Genomic DNA, 26927 nt, shown 5'->3' on the forward strand with positions numbered 1-26927 from the left:
GCAGGCTCCACTGGACGACTTTACCCTTCCTATAAACACAGTTATTAATATTTCAGTTACTAAAGCTCATTCTAATCAAGAGACTAAGACACTGATTAGCAAACACTGAAACATATTCTCATTTGAAAAAGTTCAGAAGTTTAGAAAAGAAGCAGTCTGCAGGAAAAGTTCAGGTGTGAGAGACCTCGCTGAAGATATCCTATTCTAGGAAGAGAATCCAGACAAGAGATTTTAGGTGCAGAGAGAGGAGAGTGGGGGAGGAGAGGGAGGGGGAGGAGGAGGGGGAGGAGAGGGAGGGGGAGGAGGAGGAGGGGGAGGAGGAGGAGCTAGATATTGAGATTGCCCACCTAAAACCAAATAGCAGTTTGGGATCATAAAAGTCTGTGGCTCTTAGCAAAACAGAGAGAAATCAGGTCTATAAAATTATTACTGGAAACTTGTTTAAAGTCAGGAGAAAATAGTTAAGAGATGAAGCAAAGAAAATTCTTGTATATTTTTATTTTCCTTTGTTAAGTGTTCCATTAATGGTTATACCAGAACTCATAAATCTATTTCCTATTTTACTATGGTAACTGCATTTGTGAAAGTATTTACTTTTATGACATATATTTGAATATTACTCATACACATACAGATGCATACATGAGAGCAAGAGTGATAATAAGACCTAACACGTTTGGGCATTTACTTGGTGTGAGGCACTGTTCTAAAAGCTATATTAACAAATTTAATCCTTACAAAACGGTAATGAAGTATATTTTCCAAGGCATTTTAAATTGTCCAATTTTAACTTCAAAAGCACATTGCTGGATATGTTCACAAACAGAACCGATTTAGCTGATGTTCGTTCATTGAAAAAAGGATACGTTTTACAAACCTTTGTTATGGCACTATCTCAGGCACTTTATTTGGGTCCAAATTTCAAGAATCCTCTGTCACCTCTATTCCCACTGTTAACGTTTTCCTCACTCGGTTAGTCCTTAAAATATAGTGCTAATTTCAATCAAGTCCAAGTTTGCTACACCTCTTTGAATGCCAATCAGAAAACTACAGGCACCAAACTCAAGGTCAAAGCTCTACAACTAGGCCAGCTGCCCAAGCTCGATCCTTTGCTACTAAGGCCCGAATAGGCCCCAAGGCCAAGCCAACCCAAATTATGACACTCCTGTTTGCCTTCTTCATTAGAGCATCAGTAACTTGAACGCTACAGCCATTAGTTTCACCAGTGGGTGGCTCCCTTATCACCCCCAAAAAATACTGTACACTTACAAAGGCACTTACCATTTGATTTGTTAATAAAGACAAAGAAATCGGCATGCATACCTTTATTTTTAAACGCGAGTCTGCACGTAGTAGTTTGATTTTTGACAGAGTATTGAAGACAAATGGAAAATGACTGAATATGACAGGATGCTGCATGTCTACCGAAGTGTCCTAAAAATGAAAAGGAGAACAATTCTGATAAATGACAGGACAGAGCTATCTTATGCCTTACCTCGTAGCCTTAAACCCCTGATGGGTGAAGGTTTCAGTACTTATGGCCAAGGCAATTCAAACCGCTAGGCCCATGGTCGGCAAACTGCGGCTCGCGAGCCACATGCGGCTCTTTGGCCCCTTGAGTGTGGCTCTTCCACAAAATACCACGGCCTGGGCGAGTTTATTTTGAAGAAGTGGCGTTAGAAGAAGTTTAAGTTTAAAAATTTGGCTCTCAAAAGAAATTTCAATCGTTGTACTGCTGATATTTGGCTCTGTTGACTAATGCGTTTGCCGACCACTGGGCTAGGCAGTAGTACTTAAGATACATAAAATTCTAAGAAAATGTTTTACATGTACCCATGAGAGGTCTATATAGACCTGGTATTTTCAGTGCTCATTTAATTTACCAATTAGTTGTAAACTCTGGGCACTTTCCCAGAGTCTGTTCTACTGCCACCACACTTCTGAAATGTAAAGGAGGTCAGATGTATGTAGTAAGTAGTCCACCAGTCCTCTAATGAGGGTGCAGGGAGAGGCCCACCCTTTCGGTTTTGGTGCCTTTTTCGTATTTGCATGGCACTCTCCACATGATGCCTGTCCGGCAGATCCAAGCTCTCTGCCCAGGTAGCAGCCACTCTTCTGTTAGCACTCTGGTTCCACAACTGCACAGGTTTTGTGGGGTCTGTTTTGTTTTTCCCAATAAGCCCTGCTATTTCCATTGGGCAATTCTGCAGAGTGCAAGGGTTTTGGAAACTCATGTAGAAAGTCACAGCACAAATGCCTATATTAACTCCTTGATGATCAAATTTCCTTTTGTACACGCCATACTTACTAAGTTCATTTTCCAAGCGTGCCTTTTACGTGCATCTTCATAAAAATCAAGGCAGTGCGTGAGTTCATTTACTTGGAAAATATCTTCAGGCAGTTGAAATTTAGTCTGGTTTACCTTAAATAAAATACAACCTATGAGAAAGTTTTCCATATAAAGAAAATTTTGCTTAATGGCTATTAGGTTCTCAGAATAAATGCAAATTAAACACTCTTCATGACCAGAATAAAATTCTAACCAATTCCTCCACTGCCAAAACCCCACATTTCCAGGAACATAAAGAATGTATAGAGGGAGAACCAAGATGGCGGCATAGGTAAATACCTGTTCTGGCTGCCTCCCACAACCACGTCAAAATTACAACTAAAATACAGAACAACTATCATCCAGAATCGCGGGAAAGCTGGCTGAGTGGAAGTACTACAACTAGAGAGGTAAAGGAGAAAGAAAGCGCACTGAGACTGGTAGGCGGCGCGGAGGCACGCAACGGGCTGGCACCTGGGTGTGCTGCTTTTTTAATCGGGAGGGAGATACAAGTTCCCCCTTGCTCTGAGCTCCAGTGCCGGGCAAGACTTGGGGGGGCGGTAGGCAGACACATTCGGGGAGAAATGTGACTGTCGGGGAGAAACTGGCATCAGGGCAGGAACACAGGGATGGCTTTCTTCCAGATGCAGGTGCTCACAGTGGTCACTGTGCTGGGACCTCCCCGGTGCAGGGCTGACAGGCAGCCATTGCTGTTTGCTCCACCCTGGAGCTTCCCTGAGACCCCGCCCTACCTAATTTCGAACCCCACCCAAGCTGTGCACAGCAGCTTTTGCATATAAATGGCCTGTCCTTTCTCAGCCTAAAACCTGTCAAAAAAGCTGCAGCTGGGTCAGGGAGCCCCAAAGCTATCTATCCAAAGAAGGCCCAAGGCTGCACCAGCACCAGCAGCCTGCCTTGCTTCACAGCTGGGCCTCGTTTGGGCACTTTGAAACCTGATACCATGAGGAGGAATCTGCAGATCTCTCTGTAGCTCGTGCTGGGTGGCCTCAGGCAGTGGCTGACTTTGCACCTCCTTGGAGAACCAAGAGCCAGTGTGCCCAGTGGTCAGTGTCAGACCATACCAGATTACAACTCTACACATCCATAAGTGACACACTCAAGGGGCAGACTCAGTGAGCACCAAAGCCCCACTGAAGCAAGTCCTGCCCCATAAGGGTGTCTCCTGCACAGCAGCTCTTCCATTGTAGACACAGCTGGTCCTCACAGTCAATTGGCCTTGAGGTTAATTCCTCCCAGTGATACCAACAGCAATCAAAGCTCAACTGTAAGACTGTGCACACAGCCCACAAACGGGTGCACCAAGAGTGTCCACCTCAGGTGATTGGGGAGGCTGAGCCACGGGGCCTTATAGGACACCTACCACACAAGGCCACTCTATCAACTTAAGGAGACTTAGCAGCTACCCGATACATAGGAACAAACACAGGGAAGCAGCCAAAATGCGAGACAAAGAAACATGTCACAAATGAAAGAAATGGAGGAAAGCAAACTACTGGATATAGAGTTCACAACCACAGTTATAAGGTTACTCAAGAATTTTCTAGAAACCTCTGAGGAACTTAGTGAGACCTTCAAGGATCTTAGTGAGAATGCCAAAAAAATGGAAAAGGACCAGTCAGAAATTAAGCACACACTGACAGAAATAAAGAATAATATACAGAGCCCTAACCGGTTTGGCTCAGTGGATAGAGTGTTGGCCTGTGGACTCAAGGGTCCCATGTTCGATTCTGGTCAAGGGCATGTACCTTGGTTGCGTGTGTGTGTGTGTGTGTGTGTGTGTGTGTGTGTGTGCAGGAGGCAGCTGATTGATGTTTCTCTCTCATCAATGTTTCTAACTCTCTCTCCTTCTCCCTTCCTCTCTATAAAAAAATCAATAAAATATACTTTTAAAAAAGAACAATATACAGAGATTCAACAATAGACCAGAGGATCCCAAGAATCAAGTCAAAGATTTGAAATATGAGGAAGCAAAAAACACCCAACCGGAAGGGCAAAAAGAAAAAAGAATTAAAAAATATGAAGGTAGTGTAAGAAGCCTCTGGGACAACTTCAAGCATACCAACATCCGAATTATGGAGGTGCCAGAAGAAGAGAGAGAGCAAGACACTGAAAACCTATTTGAAGAAATAATAACAGAAACTTCCCCTACGTGGTGAAAGAAACAGACTTACAAGTCCAGGAAGCACACAGAACCCCAAACAAAAGGAATCCAAAGAGGACCACACCAAGACACATCATAATTAAAATGCCAAGGGCAAAAGACAAAGAGAGAATCTTAAAAGCAGCAAGATAAAAAAACAGTTAGTTACCTACAATGGAGTACCCATACGAATGTCAAGCTGATTTCTCAACAGAAACTATGCAGGCCAGAAGGGAGTGGCAAGAAATATTCAAAGTGATGAATAGCAAGAACCTACAACCAAGATTACTCTACCCAGCAAAGCTATCATTTAGAATTGAAGGTCAGATAAAGAGCTTCACAGATAAGAAAAAGCTAAAGGAGTTTATCACCACCAAACCAGTATTATATGAAATGCTGAAAGGTATTCTTTAAGAGGAAGAAGAAAAAGGTAAAGATAAAAAATTATGAACAACAAATACATATCTATCAACAAGTAAATCTAAATATCAAATGAATAAAAAATCTGATGAACAGAATAAACTGGTGAATGTAATAGAATCAGGGGCATAGAAAGGGAGTAGACTGACAATTCTCAGGGTGAAGGGGGTGTGTGGGGTGCAGGAAGAGATTGGACAAAAATCTTATAGGCATGTATGCAGTACCTATAGACACAGATAATGGGGTGGCAAGGGCCTGGGGTGGGGTGGGAACTGGGTGGAGGGGAGCTATGGGGGGAAAAAAGAGGGATATCTGTAATAATCTGAACAATAAAGATTAAAAAAAAAGAATGTCTAACATTTAATAGTAGAAATTGATAATTAAGATGATAAATTTCTAGTTACTTTTATTTATTTTTAAAATATATTCTTCTTGATTTCAGAAAGGAGAGGGAGAGATAGAAACATCAACGGTGTGAGAGAATCATTGATTGGCTGCCTCCTGCATGCCCCCCACTAGGGACTGAGCCCGCAACCTGGGCATGTGCCCTGACTGGGACTCGACTGTGACCTCCTGGTCGATGCTCAACTGAGCCATGCCAGCCTGGAAACTTCTAGCTATTTTTAATTCATAGGAAAAAAAAGTTTTAAGGAACTTTAAGTCCAAAGAAAAATACAGTGTAATATAAATCCGAAGTACTCTGGGGCCCAATATTGCATGTCATGTTCTTCAGAGATTAACAATATACCATTTATAGATGTTCCCCTCTGGCAAGGCATATATAGAACATTTCCTCCTAATTTGTGGGAGAATTTTCAGTTTTCTAACCCAACGTGACCATGGGACATTATGAAGTACCTAAGAACACCATGGCTCAGTGCTAACATCAGTCAGTGAAGACACTGATAACGACATTAGATGCTTTGGACATGAGTGGCCACTAGTATTTGATCTGGATGCGCATAGTCCTGGACTCAACGACCAATGCTGAAGAGGTCTTCCAAATGACCAATGCTGAGGAGGTCTTTGGCTGTGTAAAGAAGAACACACATATCCTACAACATATCACTTCCAGAATCAGGTATGGAAACTAAAAAACAAATCTTTTTTTAAAAATATATTTCACTGATTTTTTACGGAGAGGAAGGGAGAGGGAAAGAGTTAGAAACATCGATGAGAGAGAAACACCAATCAGCTGCCTCCTGCACACCCCCCTAATGGGGATGTGCCCACAACCAAGATACATGCCCTTGACTGGAATCGAACCCGGGACCCTTGAGTCCGCAGGCTGATGCTCTATCCACTGAGCCAAACTGGTTAGGGCTAAAAAACAACTCTTGATACGTGAACACCAAGACACACGTACAGGAATGTTTATAGCAGCAGGTTTTCTCATAGAGAACCCTTCCCCCTCAAAAAGAACTGCAAACAGCACATATATCCATCAGTACTGGAATGGATAATCATGGTACATTCACAGAATAGATTATGATGTAAAAGTGAAAATGAATACAGCCACGAGTACTAATCTGGAAGAATTTGTAAAACAAATGTATAAGACACATGTATTCCACTCATGTAAATTTCAAAAACAGCAAAATTAAACAGCGTAACATCTATCTATCATCTATCATCCATCCATCCATCCATCCATCTATCTATCTATCTATCTATCTATCTATCTATCTACCTACCTACCTACCTACCTACCTACCTACCTAATCTATCTGTCGTCGTAAAACAATAAAGAAGAGTAAGGGAACGATGAACCCAAAACCCAGGATCATGGCTACCTCCAAGAGGTGAGGGGATGCAATAGTAGAGAAAAATACACAGGCATTTCAAAAGTACTGGAAATACTTTCTTTTCCAACATGGGCAGTAGTTACACTGATTGATTAGTTTTCTTCAAATTTTTCATAGATCTATATATACTCTTTTATATGCATGGCTTAATTCACAAAAAAACAGAATTTAAAAAATAGCAATATAAACTTCATGTTTCAAGAGTCTGCTTAAGATTCAGGCCAGGAGAAACCCTTACCCTGTGTAGTTTTTTCAACATTTCGAGGAGAGCTTTAATGTGACAGTTGCTCTCAGCATTTTCGGCCCAGTAATGCAGTTGAGCAGTGATGGCTCTTTTAAACATCTGGACCAGTTCCATGAAAGCGGATTCGTGCAGAGATGCCCAATATTCCTCTGAGGGATACAAAGGTAAATAAATGTTAACGTGATTTCTCTTAGATTCTTAAAGGTATAAAAGTGGTCCATATTTTCCAAAACTGATAGAATAGGGTTGGGGTGGCCGGGAAGAGGTCAATGGGGGAAAAAGGAGACATATGTAATACTATATGTAATACTTTAAACAATAAAGAATTAAAAAAACCTGATACAATATTTTCTATATATATGTCATAGTTACAGAAACACATTTGTAATAAAATTTTCAGAAAATACGATGGCGATTAAAAGTTCAGAATTTGCCCTAGTTTGTCTGGCTCAGTGGATGAGAGTGTCAGCCTATGGACTGAAGGGTCCCGGGTTTGGTTCCGGTCTAGGGCACATGTCCAGGTTGTGGGCTCGATCCCCAGTAGGGGGCGTGTAGGCGGCAGCCACTCAATGGTTCTCATCATTGATGTTTCTATCTCTCTCTCCCTCTCCCTTCCTCCTTGAAATCAATAAAAATATATTTTTTAAAAGTCTATGCTCAAACTTAAAAAAGAAAAAACGTTCAGAATTTAATGACCTAAAAAAAATTCCTTGACAGTAATAAGACCTCAATCTTGATATTAACATGTGGAAAAAAACAAACATTAAATTAGTTACATTTTATTCCAGATTGAGGAGCATACTGTATGAAAAACTAGATTAAGAACTACTCATGACTGCACGACTCTTCTTTTTGTGCTTCCAGCACGAGTTTTTAACTTTAAAAAAATATATATATATTTTATTGATCTTTTACAGAGAGGAAGGGAGAAGGATAGAGAGTTAGAAACATCGATTCAGCTGCCTCCTGCACACCCCCTACTGGGGATGTGCCCACAACCAAGGTCCATGCCCTTGACCGAAATCGAATCCAGGGCCCTTGAGTCTGCAGGCCGACGCTCTATCCACTGAGCCAAACTGGTTAGGGCGCATTTTTAACTCTTAAATAATACCTTTCAGCATTGTAAAAAACAAACAAACAAACAAACAAACAAACAAAATGTTTAAATAGCTTTTCATCACTTACAATGTTATCTAGATTTAATAAAATGTAAGAAAGAATGGACTTTCTTGGGCTGATTATGTAAAAAAGAAAGAAACCCCATTAAATCTGATTAAGCCCCTGGAACTAACTTCCAGTATACTGGAGACACAGGGAAGGAGGAAACAATCAGACAACTCTAGATCTGGGACATACTCCAGGACAAGTGACCTAGATTTTTTTAAAAAAGCAGTCTGTAAACTTTTGCAAAATTTGAATATGACCAGGATATTAGACAATTATGAAATTACTAGAGGCCTGGTGCACAAGATTCATGCACTGCGGGTGAGGGAGGGGCCCCTCAGCCTGGCCTGTGCCCTCTCGCATTCTGGGATCCCTTGTTCCTTACCATCACCTGCAGTGGAGGTGGGAGGCTCCCCCGCTCACCAGCTTCTGGCTGAGCGACGTTCCCCCTGTGGGAGTGCACTGACCACCAGGGGGCAGCTCCAGCATTGAGTGTCTGCCCCCTGGTGGTCAGTGCACATCATAGCGACCAGTTGTTCCACATTTGGTTGATTTGCATATTAGGGTTTTATTATATAGGATGACTAATTTTATTAGGTGATAATGATGTCATAATGTAGATGTCCTTATTGTTATGTGATGCATGATTAAATATTATAGGTGAAGTGTCATAATATCCCCAACTTACTTTCAAATAATCCAGCAAAAATAAAATGTAATCTCTACTTAAATAGAGAGGAAGCACAACATGTTAATTGTTGCTGACTCTCAGGTAGAGGGCATATGGGTACTCCCTGTACTATTCCTTTAACTTCTGTGTATGAAATTTTTCATAATGAAAAGTTGGGAACAAAAAACCTCATGACCAAGCCACACATAGGTCATGATAAGAATTTTAACTAGGTACTGGAACACTCTATTTTGGATGTCCAGAGTAATTACTATAGCATCTTTAGAATACACTAAGAACATGAGATAAAAAACATGAATGTGTTTCCATTTCTCTACCTAAGTGTTGCCATAACTTCATGAGGCACATCTTTCCTTGAGAGAATGGTGAAGTATTTTCACATGTAAATCATCAATCTTACCCAGAGCCTCCGAAGATTTATCATTCATTTTACAAATAGCCTCTGCAAACGGAACCACCAGGCTCTCCCAGTTGTTGAAATCATGCATCATGGGACATTCTGGGAGAAGGAAGAATACTTCTAAAGCTTCTCGGTGGGGAGAAGAAAATGGAAGATTTTTGAGCAGATTATCCCTGAGACATGTGGTTATCTGCAGTAAAAAGTGAACAGGGAGAAGGCACTCAAAACACAGCAGGAAAAAAATAAAACCCAGGAGGAACTGGGTGCAACTTATTGTAAATAAAGTGTAGAACCTGAAGTTTCATTGCACCATGAAATTGGAGTAATAATTTAGTTTTTCTAACACCTATGCTTATATCCCATCTTACCGAGGCTCCCAGTGCCTGAGGTATGGATATGTGACAAGCATTGTCTCCATTCAATTATTGAGGGTGCATGAAGGAGACAAAAAAGAAATCACATGTATAAGAGTTATACTGGAGCCCTAGCTGGTTTGGCTCAGTGGATAGAGCGTCGGCCTGCGGACTGAAGGGTCCCAGGTTTGATTCCGGTCAAGGGCAGGTACCTTGGTTGTGGGCACATCCCCAGTGGGGGGTATGCAGGAGGCAGCTGATCCATGCTTCTCTCTCATCGGTGTTTCTCTCTATCTCTCTCCCTTCCTCTCTGTAAAAAATCAATTAAAAAATATATTTAAAAAAAAGAGTTATACTGGAGGAAGCAGATTCAGAACTAACAGGCAGCCTATCAGTAATAAAGGCTACATTGCACCCTCTGGTTCCACTATCACACCTCATTTTTTTTTTTAGAGGAGGAGAATGTGTTAAAAAACAGTAAAACAAAAATAAAACCCCAAACCAACAAAAAAAGTAACAAGTGCCACAACAAAAACTGTTTCCTATTATCTTCCTACAGGACCTCATCACCAACTCTCCCCACCACAAACTCTAGTTCCTAGTCCTTCCGACCTCCTTAGTTTTCCCAACCAGAATGCAAGTGTTCAGGAAAAATTCAAATGCAATTCTGAATTTTTATTGGTCATGTGTGCTCAGATAATAAAAATAATTTGTTTCAAAATCCACTAAAAAGATAAGCTGGTATTGATGGAGTATCTATTTGTCAGGTGCTATATGATTTGCATAGATTAAATAGGTCATTTAATCCTTATAGTTTTTCTATAACATAGATATTATTAACCCCATTTTATAGATGAGAAATCTGTACTTCAGAGAAATTAACTTGCTCAAGGTCACACAGCTAAATGGGAATCTCTCCTAAATCTTTCATATTCCAAAGCCCTAGTATCTCTAAATGTACACATTTTAAAAATGTTCTTTTTACATCAAAACATACTGGGCTCCTACCATGTGGTTCAGTCTCTGGAGTTACATATACCTGACAACTCTAATGACGTTTCAACAGCATATATATCCTTCCTACCTCTTTGCTCATTGCTAGCCACATCCCCACTCAGAACTATTGCAATATTCTCAAGCCAGTTGCATGTTTCATACCCCAGGCCTCAGTGTACACTTCCCTCACTTCCGGGAATGCCCTTCCCCATGCAGGCACCTACTTCCCCTGGGCACCCTGTTTTGTTTGAGTGCTGTAAAGAGACCTGACTATCCACGGCCTTAGGAATGACTCAATTCATTCGAAATATGTATCATATACCCACTATGTTCTGAGCTAGGCATTACGGAAGAGAGTGGCGTGTGAAACACACCCAGTCTTCCCATTAATAGCTCCATGAACGTGTCTATGTGCCAAATTAAGCCATGACCTTCTAAGGGCATAGCGTAGCTCTTCCATTGTTTATCAGGATCCTCATTGCAATGCCCTACACCAGTAGTCGGCAAACGGCGGCTCGCGAGCCACGTGCGGCTCTTTGGTCCCTTGAGTGTAGCTCTTCCACAAAATACCACGTGCGGGCGCGCACGTACAGTGCGATTGAAACTTCGTGGCCCATGCGCAGAAGTCGGTTTTCGGCCTGGGCAAGTCTACTTTGAAGAAGTGGTTCTAACGCCGAGCCACACTCAAGGGGCCAAAGAGCCGCATGTGGCTCGAGAGCCTCGGTTTGCCGACCACTGACCTACACAAAACAAATATTCAAATGTTCGCTAAATACGGTACACGCATGCCAAGTCTGCGAATCCTTACCGCAGGAATCTCAAAACAGAAACACTACAGGTCTTCTGACCCAATTATCCCATTTGAAGTATTGGAAGATTGCTCTCTGATTATGCCACTTACATTTTATTGATACTGTTCTGGCACAACCAAGATCTAATTAGCCTTCCCTTCGCAGATGCAGAAATGGCCTTCTATTTTTTGTGTGTGTGTGTGTGTGTGTGTGTGTGTGTGTGTGTGTGTGTGTGTGATCTTTTCATTAAGTGCTGCAGAATCCTGATAAAGGTGCATCATGAGGGGCCCATTTTAACTCAGATCCCTAATTGGGCCATGGTTCTGTCAAAGTTAACAGAATTGAACTTTCACCTTCCCTTGAGATACAGGAATGTGTGTGTGAGAGAACTTGCAGCTAAGATACAGAATGCTGTTTGTTGCAGACAGAGCAACAGAGCAGGTGAGGGAGCTGAGAGGGAGGGAGGGAGATGAGAGCAAGATTGAGAGGGAAAGAGAATGAGAGATACAGAAACAGAAGAAAGATGAAAGGGTGGGTGGAGGGGGGAGGGGAAAGGGGGGAGGTGGACTGAGAAGGTAAGGGGGGAGAGGAAGAGGAAGGCAAAAAGAAAAGAAGTGAAGGAGGAAGAAAGAGGAACCAGAGTGAGACCCAGAAAGAAACACATTGAGAGAACATAGCAAGCACCACCCCTACATCAACCAGTACAACGGTATAGGGAAATAGTATATAATAAAAGCCTGATATGCAAATTGACTGAACGGCAGAACGACTGGTCGCTATGATGCACACTGACCACCAGGGGGCAGATGCTCAATGCAGGAGCTGCCTCCAGCCCACAGGCCCCAGATCAACCAAGGCGGATGCCAGTAGGGGGCCCCCCCAATTGCCCCCAGAGGGAGGCAATCAGCAGCAACAGTGGGGGGTGGGGCTAGGGAGCAGGTGGCATCAGACCAGCCAAGGCGGTGCCAGTGGGGCTCCCAAATTGCCCCACTGGTCACCCCACAGATCAGCCCTGATCACTGGCCAAGCCTAGGGACCCTACATGTGCACGAATTTCGTGCACCGGGCCTCTAATTAATTAATAAAGGCTAATTCAATAACGCACGTATGTTTGCATGATCTGCAAGTGGGAAACCTAAAGATAGTAATGACTGCGCTGAAACAACAAAGAAGCAAGAATCTCAAAAAGAACAAAAATACTACAGAACCTACAGAAAAGGAAGTGCATGGAACAAAACAGGAAGAATCCTGAAAGTCCTCGGTGAAGGTGATGTTCATGCCAGAAAAAGTATGCTCATTTCTATACTTATGTTTAAAATATCCTCGTGTGCCAATCCCAACAATTCCTTTAATCACCTTCCTAAAGCCCCGAGAGCATGAACTATTTAGACTATTTTTAACCTGTGTGACTACGATTTGTCCTATGTGGGCAAACACCTTGAATGCTATCTGAGTTTAATCTGGATATACAACAGGGTCTCAGAGAATCTCCCAGAACAAAATATTTCTTCGGAAATTCTGAGTTCTTATAAAAAATATTTTAGCGATTCCCCTTTTCCAAACAATGTGAAGAATACCACCATGTTAGTAATCCAGTCTTTCTGGGTTAACTCCTTAAAGGTGTTTCTTGCTTTAGTTAAGTCCAAACAAGTAAACACGGTGTCTGCAGCTACTCTGTGGAAGAAAGATAAATTTTAAAAAGAGATGAGTAAATGAAAAAGTTCAATTCAAAATTAAATATTTTTTTAGATTATTCAGATGAAAGGCTTTTTTCTAAAGCTTGCTTTCATTTCAATAAAATTTTATATTTTCTTCAATGTTACAATAACTATAATAATTTGGCTGAATACAATTAAAAACATAGCTGATGCCCTAACTGGTTTGCTCAGTGGTTAGAATGTCGGCTGAGGACAGAAGGGTCATAGGTTTAATTCTGGTCAAAGGCACATTCCTGGGTTGCAGGCTCATTCCCCACCCAGTTGGAGCACATGCAGGAGGCAACTAATCGATGTGTCTCTTTCACATCGATGTTTCTTTCTGTCTCTCCCGCTCCCTTCTACTTTAAAAAAATAAATGGAAAAAATATCCTCAGGCCCTAACCGGTTTGGCTCAGTGGATAGAGCATCGGCCTGTGGACTCAAGGGTCCCAGGTTCGATTCCAGTCAAGGGCATGTACCTTGGTTGCGGGCACATCCCCAGTAGGGGGGTGTGTAGGAGGCAGCTGATTGATGTTTCTCTCTCATCGATGTTTCTAACTTTCTCTCCCTCTCCCTTCCTCTCTGTAAAAAAATCAATAAAATATATTTTAAAAAGAAAAGAAAAAAAAATATCCTCAGGTAAGGACTAACAACAAATATATATATGTATCTGACAACATATGATTTCTAAAATGTCAAAAATATCAAGGCTGAATTAACAATATATGCAGTCTAACTTTAACGCAGATATTGTCTTATCTCAAATGGATAATCAATAAATATTTTCCATTAAAAAAACAGCCAGAGCCCTAGCCAGTCTGACTCAGTGGTTAGAGCACTGGCCCCAGTCAAGGGCATGTACCTGGGTTGCAGGTTCCCCAGCCCCACCCAGTAGGGGTGTGTGTGTGGAAAGCAACCAACTGATGTCTCTCTCTCATGTTGATGTTTCTCTTTCTCTCTCTCTCCCCCTCCTCCCTTTCTTCCACTTTCTCTAGAAACCAATGGGGAAAATATCCTCAGGTGAGGATTAAAAAAAAAATAGCCAAAAAAAGGGCAATTTCTCTGAGTTACATGAAAGTGAGGACCAAAAAAAAAAAAAAGAGGGTTCAGAGCAGTAAATTGCTAGTAATCTAATAAACTATAATAATGTGTATTTAAGCTATGAATTGCAGTTGAAGAACTGAATATAGTCATTGTCTAAAAATAGACACATTCTTTGTAAAACAATACATATATTTAGTGTCTGAAAATAGATTCTTTCAAATAAAAATTATACAAATATTTAGAAAAAAAAGTATAAAGTTTTTCCTTCATACAATTTAAAAATTCCAAGAAATTTTAATATCTTACAAGGAAGTTTTTAAATAAGTTAGGGTATGTCCTTCCCAAGGAATACCAAGCAGCCATTAAAATGAGGTTATAAAAAATATGAATATGGAAACTGAACAAAGTGAAAAATGGACAAATATATTAAGTGTAAAGTAACGTATACTAAAGCAACATATAATCCCATTTTTTGGTAAAAGAATATATTTACATAGAAAAAATATACACAACTGCTACTAACTGTTACTCTTATGGATGATTTTCATTTTGTTGTTGTTGTATATCTGTATTTTTGACATTTTCTATAGCAATCATATATTTGTTTTTGTAAAAAAATAATTTCTAAAGAGATAAACACATAGCTAATTAAAGTACTCAAACCAGTACTTTATAATCTTTCAAAGTATTTTTAAAATTGAGATATAATTAACATATAACATCATATTAGTTTCAGGTGTATGACATAATGAGTCAGTATAGGTATATATTACAAAATTATCACCACAATAAGTCTAGTTAACATCCATCATCACACAGTTACAATTTTTTGTCATAATTTTTAAGATCTCTCTTAGCAACTTTCAAACATAAAATACAGTATTAACTATAGTCACGATCTGTACACAGTATTTTTAACAGAACTTTATAAATTTATTATATATATTACCTTTCCCTTACAAAACTTCCAGTCAGACAAGCAGGAGATGAAAATATCTCTCTGATTTCCCTATATTAGGAATAAGACGGTGGTTAAAACAAATCATGAATACGCCTTCTTATAGCATGAGACATGATAAATAAAACATCTCATAATTGCCCTTCAAACCTCTCCCTCTGTCTCCAACGCGTTTGCTATTGCCTTGGGTATCTAAAAGTTTATTCCATTTGCTAAACCTCAAATTTTCAGTGGCAAACATGGGCAATCAAAGGATATGTACGCAGAGAAGCCACGGGGAAAGCGGAAAAGGCTCGACGTAGGGTCAGTATTTTCTCTGTCAAATAAAACACTCTGATCCCACCCAACTTTTCTCAGCCCTATTTATTTCTGTTCCACTGAAGTGTAATCCAAAAAATTACCAGAAATTAATTGAGGTCAGGGGAGTATGCTCAGTTCCATCTTTTTGTAACTTTTTAAACAACTACTTTCTAGAATTAGAAAGCCATACCTAAACATTCACTAAACAGACTTAGAGACGGTAGAAGTTGTTCAGCTGTGATGAGGAGGTCCACAAACAAATGGTTCTAAGGTCAAATAGGGTCGGGAATCTGTGGACTGTATTTCCTGCTCCGAGAGTCAAAATAGACACAAACATGTCAAAGGCCCAGAGAAGTTCTGCAGTAAAGAAAGCTGCTTTGGCCCTGACCGGTTTGGCTCAGTGGATAGAGCGTCGGCCTGCGGACTGAAGGGTCCCAGGTTCGATTCCGGTCAAAGGCATGTACCTTGGTTGCGGGCACATCCCCAGTGGGGAGTGTGCAGGAGGCAGCTGAATAGATGTTGTTTCTCATCGATGTTTCTAACTCTCTATCTCTCTCCCTTCCTCTCTGTAAAAAATCAATAAAATATATTTTAAAAAACAGAAGAAAAAAAAGAAAGCTGCCTTCATGGAAATTCCATGCTAGCTGTGATGATTATTGTATATTTCAGTAATAGTACAATAAAAATAATAATAATAATAATAATAATTGACTAGGCAACAGTATCCAGATTTCTGGTCAAACACCAACCTAGATGTTGCTGTAAAAGTATTAGAATAGAGTACACTTAAGTCAGCAGACTTTGAGTAAAGCAGATTATTCTCCATAATATGGGTGGGCCTTGTCTAATCAGTTGAAGGCCTTAAGAGAAAAGGGTTAATTTAAGGCCTTAACAGAAAATTCTGCCCCCAGACTTCCTTGGGACTCAAGCTGCAATATCAACTCTTCCCTCGGTCTCCCTGCTGGCCTGCCTTATGAATTTTGTACTTATCATCCCTCTTAAACACATGTGCTCCGGGAATCTCTGGCCAGTGGACCCCATAGTAGACCACAAAATCTTATATTTCTGTACTGTGCAGAACTAATGGGGGGGACATAGCTTTGGAGCCTTGCCTAAGCAGACAGTCAGACACATGGAGTGTACCTTTTTGTATTTTGCCACTGCTTAGTCCCCACATCAGCAATCCATCTCTTCACAGTCCCTTCATTCAATGTAGGAATTTTCCTTTTCAGATTAACGTATGAATTCTGTAAACAAACAAACAAAAAAAGAAATATAACAATTTAGACACAACAGAAACAGGTATCCAACTTTTAGGCATATGCTAAGGATGGAGGGTAAAACAGATTTTTTAAATACAAATAATAGAGCTCTGGGCAATGATAAAGCGAGATTCTACCAAGAATTAATCATTTCCTGATTGCCAATTTCAATACAAGTTTAGACCCAAAAGTAAATTTCTGGGTGCCCTAACACTTAGCACTTTACACAGGTGTGATTGGATTAAAATGAACAACATCACACAGCTGTGAGGGGAAGGCAAAATCCTAAAAGGGCTGTGTAGAAGTGGGAGGAACTTGATTTGCCTCGGTGAAGTAGGGCGAGGACTTAATCATAAGCCTATGAACCTCAGATCTGGCCGGCAGAACTATATTAGAAAGTCAACCACTGTCTCTCTAGGACACTGACCAAATGCCATTGGCAGGGGCCTCCCAAAAGATAAGAAGAATCTAAGGAAATCTCTCTGATTCAGTATTCACCAGGGACAAATCTGATCTTTGTGGGTACATATTTATGTAGTTTAGACAATAAAGCATCAATGTCTGACCAAATCCCCAAAAGTCAGCCTCGTCACCCGATGATTTTGGAATGCACCAAACTTGGATTCTGGAACTGTCTGTTTTGCTTAAAATACCAAGTTATAGAACATCTAGAGATCTAGTTTTACCTCTTTTTTCATCCAGAGCAAAATGCTTTGATTTCCTCCAGCAATTATTATTAACTCATTTTCTGAGGTATGGCTTTCTGAAAGGGATATACAGAAAGTAAGAGTTTAAAATTTGGTACAAACATGCACACTCATTTTAATTTCAGATTCTCTTAAAACTTAGTCCTTTTAGCTTTCTGATAGACAAAGACTCAGCACATTTCCCACCCATAAAGCAGAAATATATATCTACTTCAGGGTAAAGTCTAGTTGGCAAACAGGTGATTCACAAGGTTGATATGTGGCATCAGTTTAATGTACAGAATTAATGTGAGTGCACATGAGTGGCCAGATTATTATGATCTCTGAACGCATAATAATCTGGCCACTCAGTGTATATCCTCAGTGTATATAATAAAAGGCTAATATGCAAATTGTCCCCTCGACCAGGTGTTCGACCAGCAGGCAGTCCGGCCAACTGCCCATGTCCCCTCCCCCTGGTCAGGCTGGCCGGACCCCACCCATGCATGAATTCATGCACCGGGCCTCTACTATATACACACACACACACTTGAGTGGCCAGATTATTATGCGTTCAGAGATCATAATAATCTGGCCACTCAGTGTATATTTCACAGTCAAATATTTGATTACTTAACTGTTCCTTGGTGTAATTTGGCTCCTATTACTAAAAACTATACAACTCAAGATTTGACCAATGACTATTGGCTGTGAGGAATGTAAATAAGTATTTCCAAAGTCTATGTAAGTGGTTAGAAGAAATCAAGTATATGAACTGCTTAAGGAAATAACCCTACTGTCCATTTTCCCAGGAGAATTGAGAGAATTCTAGTACTTTAGGTCACCACTAAACTTTCAGAACAGTAACTGAAGTGCTCCGAGGTACTTCTAGAGTAGAGGGTTTCAGAGCTCAGGCTCTGAGGTTGCACGGGACACAGTTCAAATCCAGCCGAACCACTTACTGGCCATGAGCCCTGGCTAGCCCTTCACTCCCTGTCTCTGCACCTCCAGTAAAATGCAACTGAGAGTACCCATCTCCCTGAACTGTTTAAGGATAGATTAGGTAACAGCACAGTCACCTCGCATATGTCAGCTGCTCACGTTCTGAGGGTTTTACATGATTACGTAACCAGGTAAGAAAACCAAACACCATGAAATTAATAGGCCCCCCGCAAACTGGAATCAGAGGCTGCATATGCTTCTGAATCCATAGAGTCTATTTTATGTTGTATCATTTTAAGTCCACATTTATCTTAATCTGAAGAGGTAAGAGAAAACGAATGATTAACCTGACTTGATAAATTAGACTGGACCCTTTAAATTGTTTGTAAGTAAACAATGAAACCAATGTTTAGAGAAACGCCCCGCAGTCATACATTTCTTTTCTTGCCACAATACAGTTTCCCGACAAAAGTATTTACACCAAATCCTGTGCTCCTACAGAATTTACCAAATCTGAGTTCTTCATTTGATGGCCATTTCATGGGAAGTGGTATCAGCTGATCATGTGTTCCACCGTTTCCCAGTTGTCCTTCTTTCCCAGAACCAAAAGAAAAGACCTTCCCCAAATCAGACACATAGGCAAGTGTGTGCCGCCTATTAAATAAAAACACACACATGGTCAGTTCTCAATTATCCACAGGGAGCGTTCACAGCAATGCAGTAAACTGTCAAAATTAGGCCACTAGGGAGTGAAACTAGCTAACCAATGGCCATTGCATGAAATTAGCCGCCTGGACACGAAATCATTCATGTGTGGTTGAGAGGACCCAAGGCCGTGATGCTGTACCCTGGCAAGTGGTGTTCCCTGCACCAGGAACAAGCCTCTCCCTTCGCCTTCTGCTCCTTTGTAAGCCTTGGCTTGAGGGTCACCACCTCGTGGAGGCCACCTCTAAGCCCTTCCTCCCCGCATGCTAGAAAATGGAATCAGGCGATCCTCTGCGTTCCCACTCCATTTCCCAAAGACCTTTATCACCCTGATTTTCTTACAACTTTGTTCAATGGTCTCTCCCACTGTATAGAATTTGGCCTTGCTCAAATAGAGGCCTGACCTTTGACCTCAGTGCCTGGGAGGTAACTTCTAAATTCTTAAAATTCCCCAAACAATAGGTGTGTCTTTATTATTCATGGCAGGCCCCTGACTTGATAGTTTACCCAGGTGGCTCATGGAGGGCCCCTCTGGCCACAAGTAAGGCAAACCGACAGGGAGGGAGACACTGGAGTTTGAATTCAACAACCTAGATCAGTGGTTCCCAACCTTTTTTTTTGGCCATGCCCCCCAAAGCATCTTTAAAATCGTGATCTCGTCCCCCCCGCCCCCGCGACATATAATTCTTATTATTCAAAAAGCGAACTCCTATTCACATGGAGGAAGCCTAAAAGGCCATTACCTTGGTCTAAACAAGCTTCTAAAGAACATAGCATCATCCATGAAGGAGAAAAATAAAAGAACGAAAGGACAGTTTAAGTACTGAGGAAGAAATCACTAAGAAATTGTTAAAAAATAATAACAACATGAAGTGATATGAAAAAATAGCAAATAAAGTTTCAAAACATATAACAGAGAACGGAAATGCATAAGTATGTCACAATATATATTTATATACTATATACGAGGCCCCTAGAACCATAATAAATGGGGAAAAAAATCCACTGTTAATAACTCATTCTCAAATTGCCCCCCTTAAAAATCAAACTGCCCCCTGTGGGGCCCCACACTGGGAACCAGGGACCTAGACAATGATTCAATCAATCACGACTAAGCAATGAAACCACAATAACAACTCTGGTGAGCTTCCCCGGTTGGCAATACTCTACACGTGGTCATGTATCAGGCAGGGAGGAGGTAACCCTGTCCAGGGGAGCAGATGCCTGAAGCTCCTCACTTGGACCCCTCTTAGACGCTGTCCTATGCATCCTGTCCTTTGGTTATAATTTGTGTCTTCCTCTTGTAATAAATGTGACCATGAGTATAATAGCTTTCAGTGAGTTCTGTGAGCCTTTCCAGTGAGTTCTTCTATGTTAATAGGGGTACTGCCCTGTTTGCATTATGACATCTCTAACATGACGACTCCTCTGGTAACACATGCTACCCTAAGGCATGTGTGTTATGAAAATTCCAACGTGGTGATAGCTTCTTTGGATAATGCAGACGTTAGTGAATGCAGAGAATTATGCCACCCCAATAATCTGGTCTACCTTCATAATATTCATTTATGTAATTTTACTCCAAGATCATAGAGTCTATTTCTAAAAGTACATACACCAATTTCTTTTAATAGCAAAGGCTCAGTACACAAACAAAGGAACCCAATATTCGGTACAGTCTGAGTTTCCTTGTGTTTAGTGAGGAAAAGAATACAAGTATCTGGGTGAAAATATTTCTTAACCCCCAAGACTCAACATCTCACTAATGAGAAGTGGATTGATTGAGGTTCAAGGGAGAAAATAATTAAGTAAACCAAGGAGTTTGAGAAAGTTTTTCTACTTTTGTTTAAAAATAAAGCTGTGAAAATCAAATTTCTCAAGAATATTTTACTCAACGTGGTGATAGCTTCAAATGACTTTGTCTTCTACTTGACTGTGATCACTCTGAAAGAATTATGGTAATTAAGTATGATGGCCCCTGAGTGATTATCAATGAATAATCTCTTGTGATTCATGTTTGCTTATCTAATTTTTCTATTGAATTTATGGGGTGACACTGGCTAATAAAATTATGTCGTTTTCAGGTGTACAATTCCATAATATATCATCTTTGTACTGATACTGTTTATTGTACTGTATGTTTGCCACCCCAAGTCAAGTCTCCTTCCATCACCATTTATCCCCCTATAACCGCCCCCCAAACCCCTTTCCCTCTGGTAATCACCATACTGTTGTGTCTCTATGAGGTTTTTTGGTTTTGTTTGTGTTTTGCTTAATTCCTTCACCTTTTTCACCTAGCCTGGCAAGCCCCCTCCCCTCTGACAGCTATTAGTCTGTTCTCTATCTATGAGTCTGTTTCTATTTTTCCCAAATAAATGATGACATTTTTCGTAAAGACAAAGTGCATTTGAACAGTTACAAAGGTATTTCACTGAGGGGGTTTTGGAAGGTGAATGTATTTGTTCATTAAAAAAAAAAAAAAAAAATCAGTCCTAGCCAGTTTGGCTCAGTGGATAGAGCATCATCGGTCTACAGACTGAAGGGTCCGAGGTACGATTCTGGTCTGGGGCACATGCCCAGGTTTCAGGGCTCAATCCCCAGTAGGGGACGTGAAGGAGGCAGCCAATCAGTGATTCTCTCTCATTATTGATGTTTCTATCTCTCCCTTTCCTTTTCTCTCTGAAATCAATAAAAATATATTTTAAAAAACAACCAATGAAAACAAACATGTATACTAAAGAAAAATTAGGATTATCTAATAGTGTAAATTAAGCATCTCCATTTGAAAATGTTTAATACTTTTATCTCAATCAATGAAACCGACAGAAATTTAACTACCTACTTGAACTTACTGTATTGATTTTATCAACTTCCATTAACACTTTATCTTACCTTCCACATGCTATCTGGGTTACTCTCTTCCCAACGAGCTCAGTCACCAAACAGGGTTTTAACTCGTTCTGTGTTGAATTGTGACCAAGCTGCCCATGTTTTCCAGCACCAAAAGTAAACAGGAGCCCATCCTAAGAAAAGGGAACTTCTTATCAGATTTCAGAGAAATGCGACACAGAAGTTGTATTCACTGATGCAAAGGCAACATCAGTGAATAATGAAAAAGTACTGTCAGGCCTGGCCAGTGTGCTAAATGGTTAGAGTCTCAGCTCGCCCACTGAAAGGTCTTGAGTTTGACTCCTGATCAAGGGCATGTACCTGGATCAATCCCCACCCTGATTGGGGCATGTGCGGGAGGCAACCAATCAACGTGTCTCCCTCACATCGATGATGTTTCTCTCTCTCCTTCTCCCTCTCTCCCTCCCTCCCACTCTCTCTAAAAATCAATGGGAAAAATATCGAGGGAGTATTAACAAAACAAAACAAAGAAAAGCAGTCAAAGCAAAACCCACAATTATCAGGAAGCCATCCTGCTTGTGGGAGATGATGACCTTTCTCCCCTGGGAAATACTAACTGCCCACACCTGGGTGTTCTCCTGTTCCCCCACTGCAAAGTGTTCTTCCGCAATGACAGTCAAGGAGACAAAGGACACACACCTTTGTGAGCAGGGCAGTGTGAGAGCCACCACAAGCAAGGAATTCAACTTTCTGATTGTCCGGTGCTTCAATAAGGGAAGGAAAATCTTCATCTATACAAGGCAAAGAATAGTTAAGTGACCAAAAGGAAAGGCTGAATTTCACACTAGAGTTCTGTGCTACTGGTAAAATTCCTGGACTACTTCCTCTCAGACTACAATTCCCAACACATTCCGACCAGAAAGGCTCTATGTTGGTGTATTTAGGCTTAAAGGTGGGCCTGGGGCAATGGTCCAAGGACTCACCTGTGAAAGTATCAAGCCACTTCCCAGGCCTATTCTCTTTTTAACCTGGCCTGATTAATTGCAGGATATCTGATATTTCCAATTCCCATTGAGAATTATACTTTTTAATAAACATTTTCTTTTCAGTTCTCTACTATAGTGTCCTTGCCTCACTCTATCTCTCCTTTATTTCACGATTATTTTCTTGTCACTTAGAGCAGTGGTCGGCAAACTGCGGCTCGCGAGCCACATGCGGCTCTTTGGCCCCTGGAGTTTTTAGCAAAGGCCAGCTTAGGAGTACCCTAATTAAGTTAATAACAATGTACCTACCTATATAGTTTAGTTTAAAAAATTTGGCTCTCAAAAGAAATTCCAATCATTGTACTGTTGATATTTGGCTCTGTTGACTAATGAGTTTGCCGACCACTGACTTAGAGATTCAGCAAAAATAGTTTAACTGCCCTTTATTTCTTTGCCTCTTTTCTAAATATTTTTCTAACTTTGACTTATGGGTTCTCCTGAGGAATTAGCATGGGACCATGTCAAGAAGAAATGCAGTGTTTGACCAGTAACTCAGGAGATAACGTGAATATTACCAGAGCTGATAAAACAATGGATTCTGCTACACCTGAAAACTCTAACAAGGTGTTTGGGTCAATAAGAAATTCTGCCATCTGCTTTGTGGCGGTAGTTCAATAATGGAAATTACTGTACGTGTTTTATAGTGCACACACGCATGTGTGTATGTATAGATGTAATTAATAGCTTTTAGAATATGATTAGGATCAGTTACTACGAGTTTTAGTATCCTTTTGTCATAATATAATTATGTTAATAGACACTTAAGAGCACATGGAGTTTGAAGATCATTTCATCCAAGCTCATCACTTCACAGGAAGTGAAAATAAGGCCTAGAGAAAAGCTTGCTAAGGGACTGGCTAAGGCCCTGCAGTTAACTGTGAGGTGGGAATCATAATCCAGGTGTTCCAATCCCCAGTCTGATACTCCTACCCGTTTTCCACATGCCCCTGACATGTGTCTCAATTATAGGGAGGACTTCCACCCTATGCATGACTTTTAAACCGATTCTGTCCTGAAGACGAAGAGATAACCAGGAAGAACAGTGGCAAGAAAAGTGAGGGAGATCTGTGTTAATTTCATCACGCATCTAACAAATAGATCTGCTGATAATATGAACTTCCAAATGTGTTTCCATACTGTCAGTGTGGCCCAGGCCTAGTTGTCCAAAATCATTTCTTCCCCATGAGTAAATGTTTCCAGACATGGATAAAGCCATGCTGTGGGCTTTTCCTGCAGAAATCTGAGCCAAGGGGATTCCTGAGAGGTGCTCCACAAGCTGAGGTGTGGGGGTTGAGTCAAGTATTCTCCCGAGTCCAAGTTGGCCATATAAGTTCTGTCCCCAAGCAAAAAGCTCGCCACCTGGACATAAACAAAGAAAATGCTGTCTTATTGAGTTTAAAATGCAGGAGACATTACCCTACGGCATTATCTATGCAATCCATATTATATTATCACAGTCTCTTTTTCATTTAAACTGACAGGACTTCTCAGATCCCATATGTCTGAATCAGAAAACTAGAAGAAATCTTCTTTTTAGCAGGAACAGTTGGTAGTGTTATGGGCTGACTGTATCCTTCCCCTAATTCATATATTGAAATCCTAATCTTCCATGTGATGATATTAGGGGGTGGGGCCTTTGGAAAATTATTGGAATTAGATGAGATCATGAGGGTGGAGCCCTCAGGAATGGGATTAGTGCCCTTATAAAAGAGCCCCAGAGAGCTCTCTTACCCTTTCCTCACCAGACACCAAATCTGTTGGCATCCTGAACTGGACTTCCAGCCTCAAGAACTGTGAGACGTTTTTGTTGTTGAAGCCACCCAATTTGTGGTATTTTTGTTACAGAAGCCCAAACAGACAAAAACAAGTAGAATGAAGTTTTCTGAACATACTATAATTAAGTTAAAAAATATTTTTAAAAACCCACAGGATAAATCCATGAAAAACAAAAACATTGTACATCTGGATAAAAACCATTCTTTTCTTTCTGCGTTCCCCCCCCCCCCTTAATGTGCCTACAGATCCTATATAATAAAAGCCTAATATGCTAAGTGTCTGGTCATCCATTCAACCAATCAAAGTGAAATATGCTAATGATATGCTAAGGCCGCTCAACCACTTGCTATGATGTGCACTGACCACCAGGAGGCAGACACTCCGACTGGTAGGTTAGTTTGCTGCTGGGGTCTGGCCAATTGGGACTGAGTGAGACCAGTTGGACATGCCCTGAAGCCTTCCTGCGTTCCCTCCCTGGCTGGCCAACCTCCCCCGTCCCTCCCCAGCCCAGCGCTCGTGCACAGCGACTGTGCACTGGTGAGGTCCTTCTGTCTGGCCTGCGCCCTCTAACAATCAGGGATCCATCCGGGGATGTCAGAGAGCCTGTTTCAGCCTGATCCCGCTCAATGCAGGAGCTGCCCCCTGGTGGTCAGTGCACTCCCACAGGGGGAGCACTGTTCAGCCAGAAGCCAGGCTCATGGCTGGCGAGTGCCGTGGCGGTGGTGGGAGCCTCTCCTGCCTCCACAGCAGCACTAAGGATGTCCAACTGATGGCTTAGGCCAGGGGTCCTCAAACTTTTTAAACAGGGGGCCAGTTCACTGTCCCTCAGAGAGAAGGAGGGGAGTCGGAGAGTGCGGCGCACATCCCACACATGCGCACTGCGGGCCCGGGACGAGTCGGCTGCTAAGCAGGACAGGCAGCAGGGGCAAAAACACCCGGCGGGGCGGATAAATGTCCTCGGCGGGCCGCATGTGGCCCACGGGCCATAGTTTGAGGACCCCTGGCTTAGGCCCAGGGGGATTGCCAGGGGAGTGGGCCTAAGCCATCAGTTGGACATCCCCAAGGGCTTCCGGACTGCGAGAGGGCACATGCCTGGCTGAGGGATCCCCACACACCTCCCAAGTGCACAAATTTCATGCACCGGGCCTCTAGTCTTAAATAAACAACTTTAAAAAAATACATTGGCAATTGCAGCATAATATCTTTAAAGAACTAGCATCTTCTTCCATTAATTGTATTTTTCAAGAAAAGTTATTAGATGCTATCTAATGGAGTTGACAATATCTAATGGAGTCTGAAAAAATATATCAGAGAATTAACACTTACTGAAACCTTCTGCAATATACTGTGCAAGATCTGGAGGCAAAGACTTTCCTTCAAACTTAATTATCGTGGGCCTTTCCGCCTCCAGGAATATAATGATGAGCATGTAATTCCATTTCTTGTTTCCTCAACTTTCCTTTTTCCTACATGTGATTTACCGGTCATAAATCCTGAACATCTCTTTCCCCGCACACCACTAGACCCTGGGGTTCTCGAAGGTGCAGTGTGTCTGCTTGTCTTAATAACCTAAACATGATGGATACTAAAAATCACGTGTTTCTTCATGAATGGATGAAGTAAAACAATCAGGCCTTTTTTTCCCAATACAAGTTCATACCCTCAAACTTTCATAGGGCCTTCAGGACAGGTCAAAGTCTTGATTATTTACTTCCCTTGATTCCCAGCTTCCATTCAGTTTATGTCTATCCTATACATTAATAAAAATGTTCGATTCTGAATTCCTATCACTCTCCTGTCTTAATTATTTCTCCATGGTCAAGTTTCTTTAGGAAAGAATTCATTTCGGTGTCTGATAAGAAATAGGAAATAACGAGCTTAGAGAGAATCCCTAATTCAAAAGGTAATGTTAAAACACATCAGGGGCTGCAAATTGGCCACAGAAGCAGAGCCAAAGATTCTAAGTTCCTACCATGGGCGCTGGAAGAGCACTAAGAAAAGGGAAGAAGGTTCTAGAAAAGGGTGGCCCATGATGGTCCTGATTCCAGAGAGAATGATTTTGACTATTCAGAATATTTTCATTGTTTCATATTTGAAAAATAAAAACATGAAGCTGTTGAAATAAATCTCTAGGACCAAGATGGAGTCACCCCTGCCTGGCATGCCATGTCAATCAAATTTTTGTGTTTCTCTAAATGCTCCACTTGACCAGAAACACAGTGTATCCACTCAGCCAATCCCCAAACATAAAGCCGACCCGGCTATGGCCCTGTTCCTCCCCAGCCCAGCCCAGCGCTCGTGCACAGCGAT

The 26927-nt window shown here is 41.3% G+C and overlaps 1 protein-coding gene across 1 annotated transcript in view; it reads right to left on the minus strand.

Moving 5' to 3' along the window:
• Positions 1 to 26927, minus strand: part of HERC5 (HECT and RLD domain containing E3 ubiquitin protein ligase 5) — a 47280-nt gene that overhangs the window by 16839 nt on the left and 3514 nt on the right. Inside the window, exons 4-15 of the mRNA XM_054727507.1 lie at positions 23979 to 24200; positions 22498 to 22589; positions 21841 to 21971; positions 18752 to 18897; positions 17302 to 17378; positions 16497 to 16600; positions 15045 to 15104; positions 12935 to 13028; positions 9215 to 9404; positions 6954 to 7108; positions 2309 to 2422; positions 1324 to 1434 (exon numbers count right to left, since the gene is read on the minus strand). Coding sequence (XP_054583482.1) covers positions 1324 to 1434; positions 2309 to 2422; positions 6954 to 7108; positions 9215 to 9404; positions 12935 to 13028; positions 15045 to 15104; positions 16497 to 16600; positions 17302 to 17378; positions 18752 to 18897; positions 21841 to 21971; positions 22498 to 22589; positions 23979 to 24200 — 1496 coding nt within the window. The remainder of the gene's footprint in view (positions 1 to 1323; positions 1435 to 2308; positions 2423 to 6953; positions 7109 to 9214; positions 9405 to 12934; positions 13029 to 15044; positions 15105 to 16496; positions 16601 to 17301; positions 17379 to 18751; positions 18898 to 21840; positions 21972 to 22497; positions 22590 to 23978; positions 24201 to 26927) is intronic.

The sequence above is a fragment of the Eptesicus fuscus genome, chromosome 2 (genome assembly GCF_027574615.1).
Source record: "Eptesicus fuscus isolate TK198812 chromosome 2, DD_ASM_mEF_20220401, whole genome shotgun sequence".
NCBI lineage: Eukaryota > Metazoa > Chordata > Mammalia > Chiroptera > Vespertilionidae > Eptesicus > Eptesicus fuscus.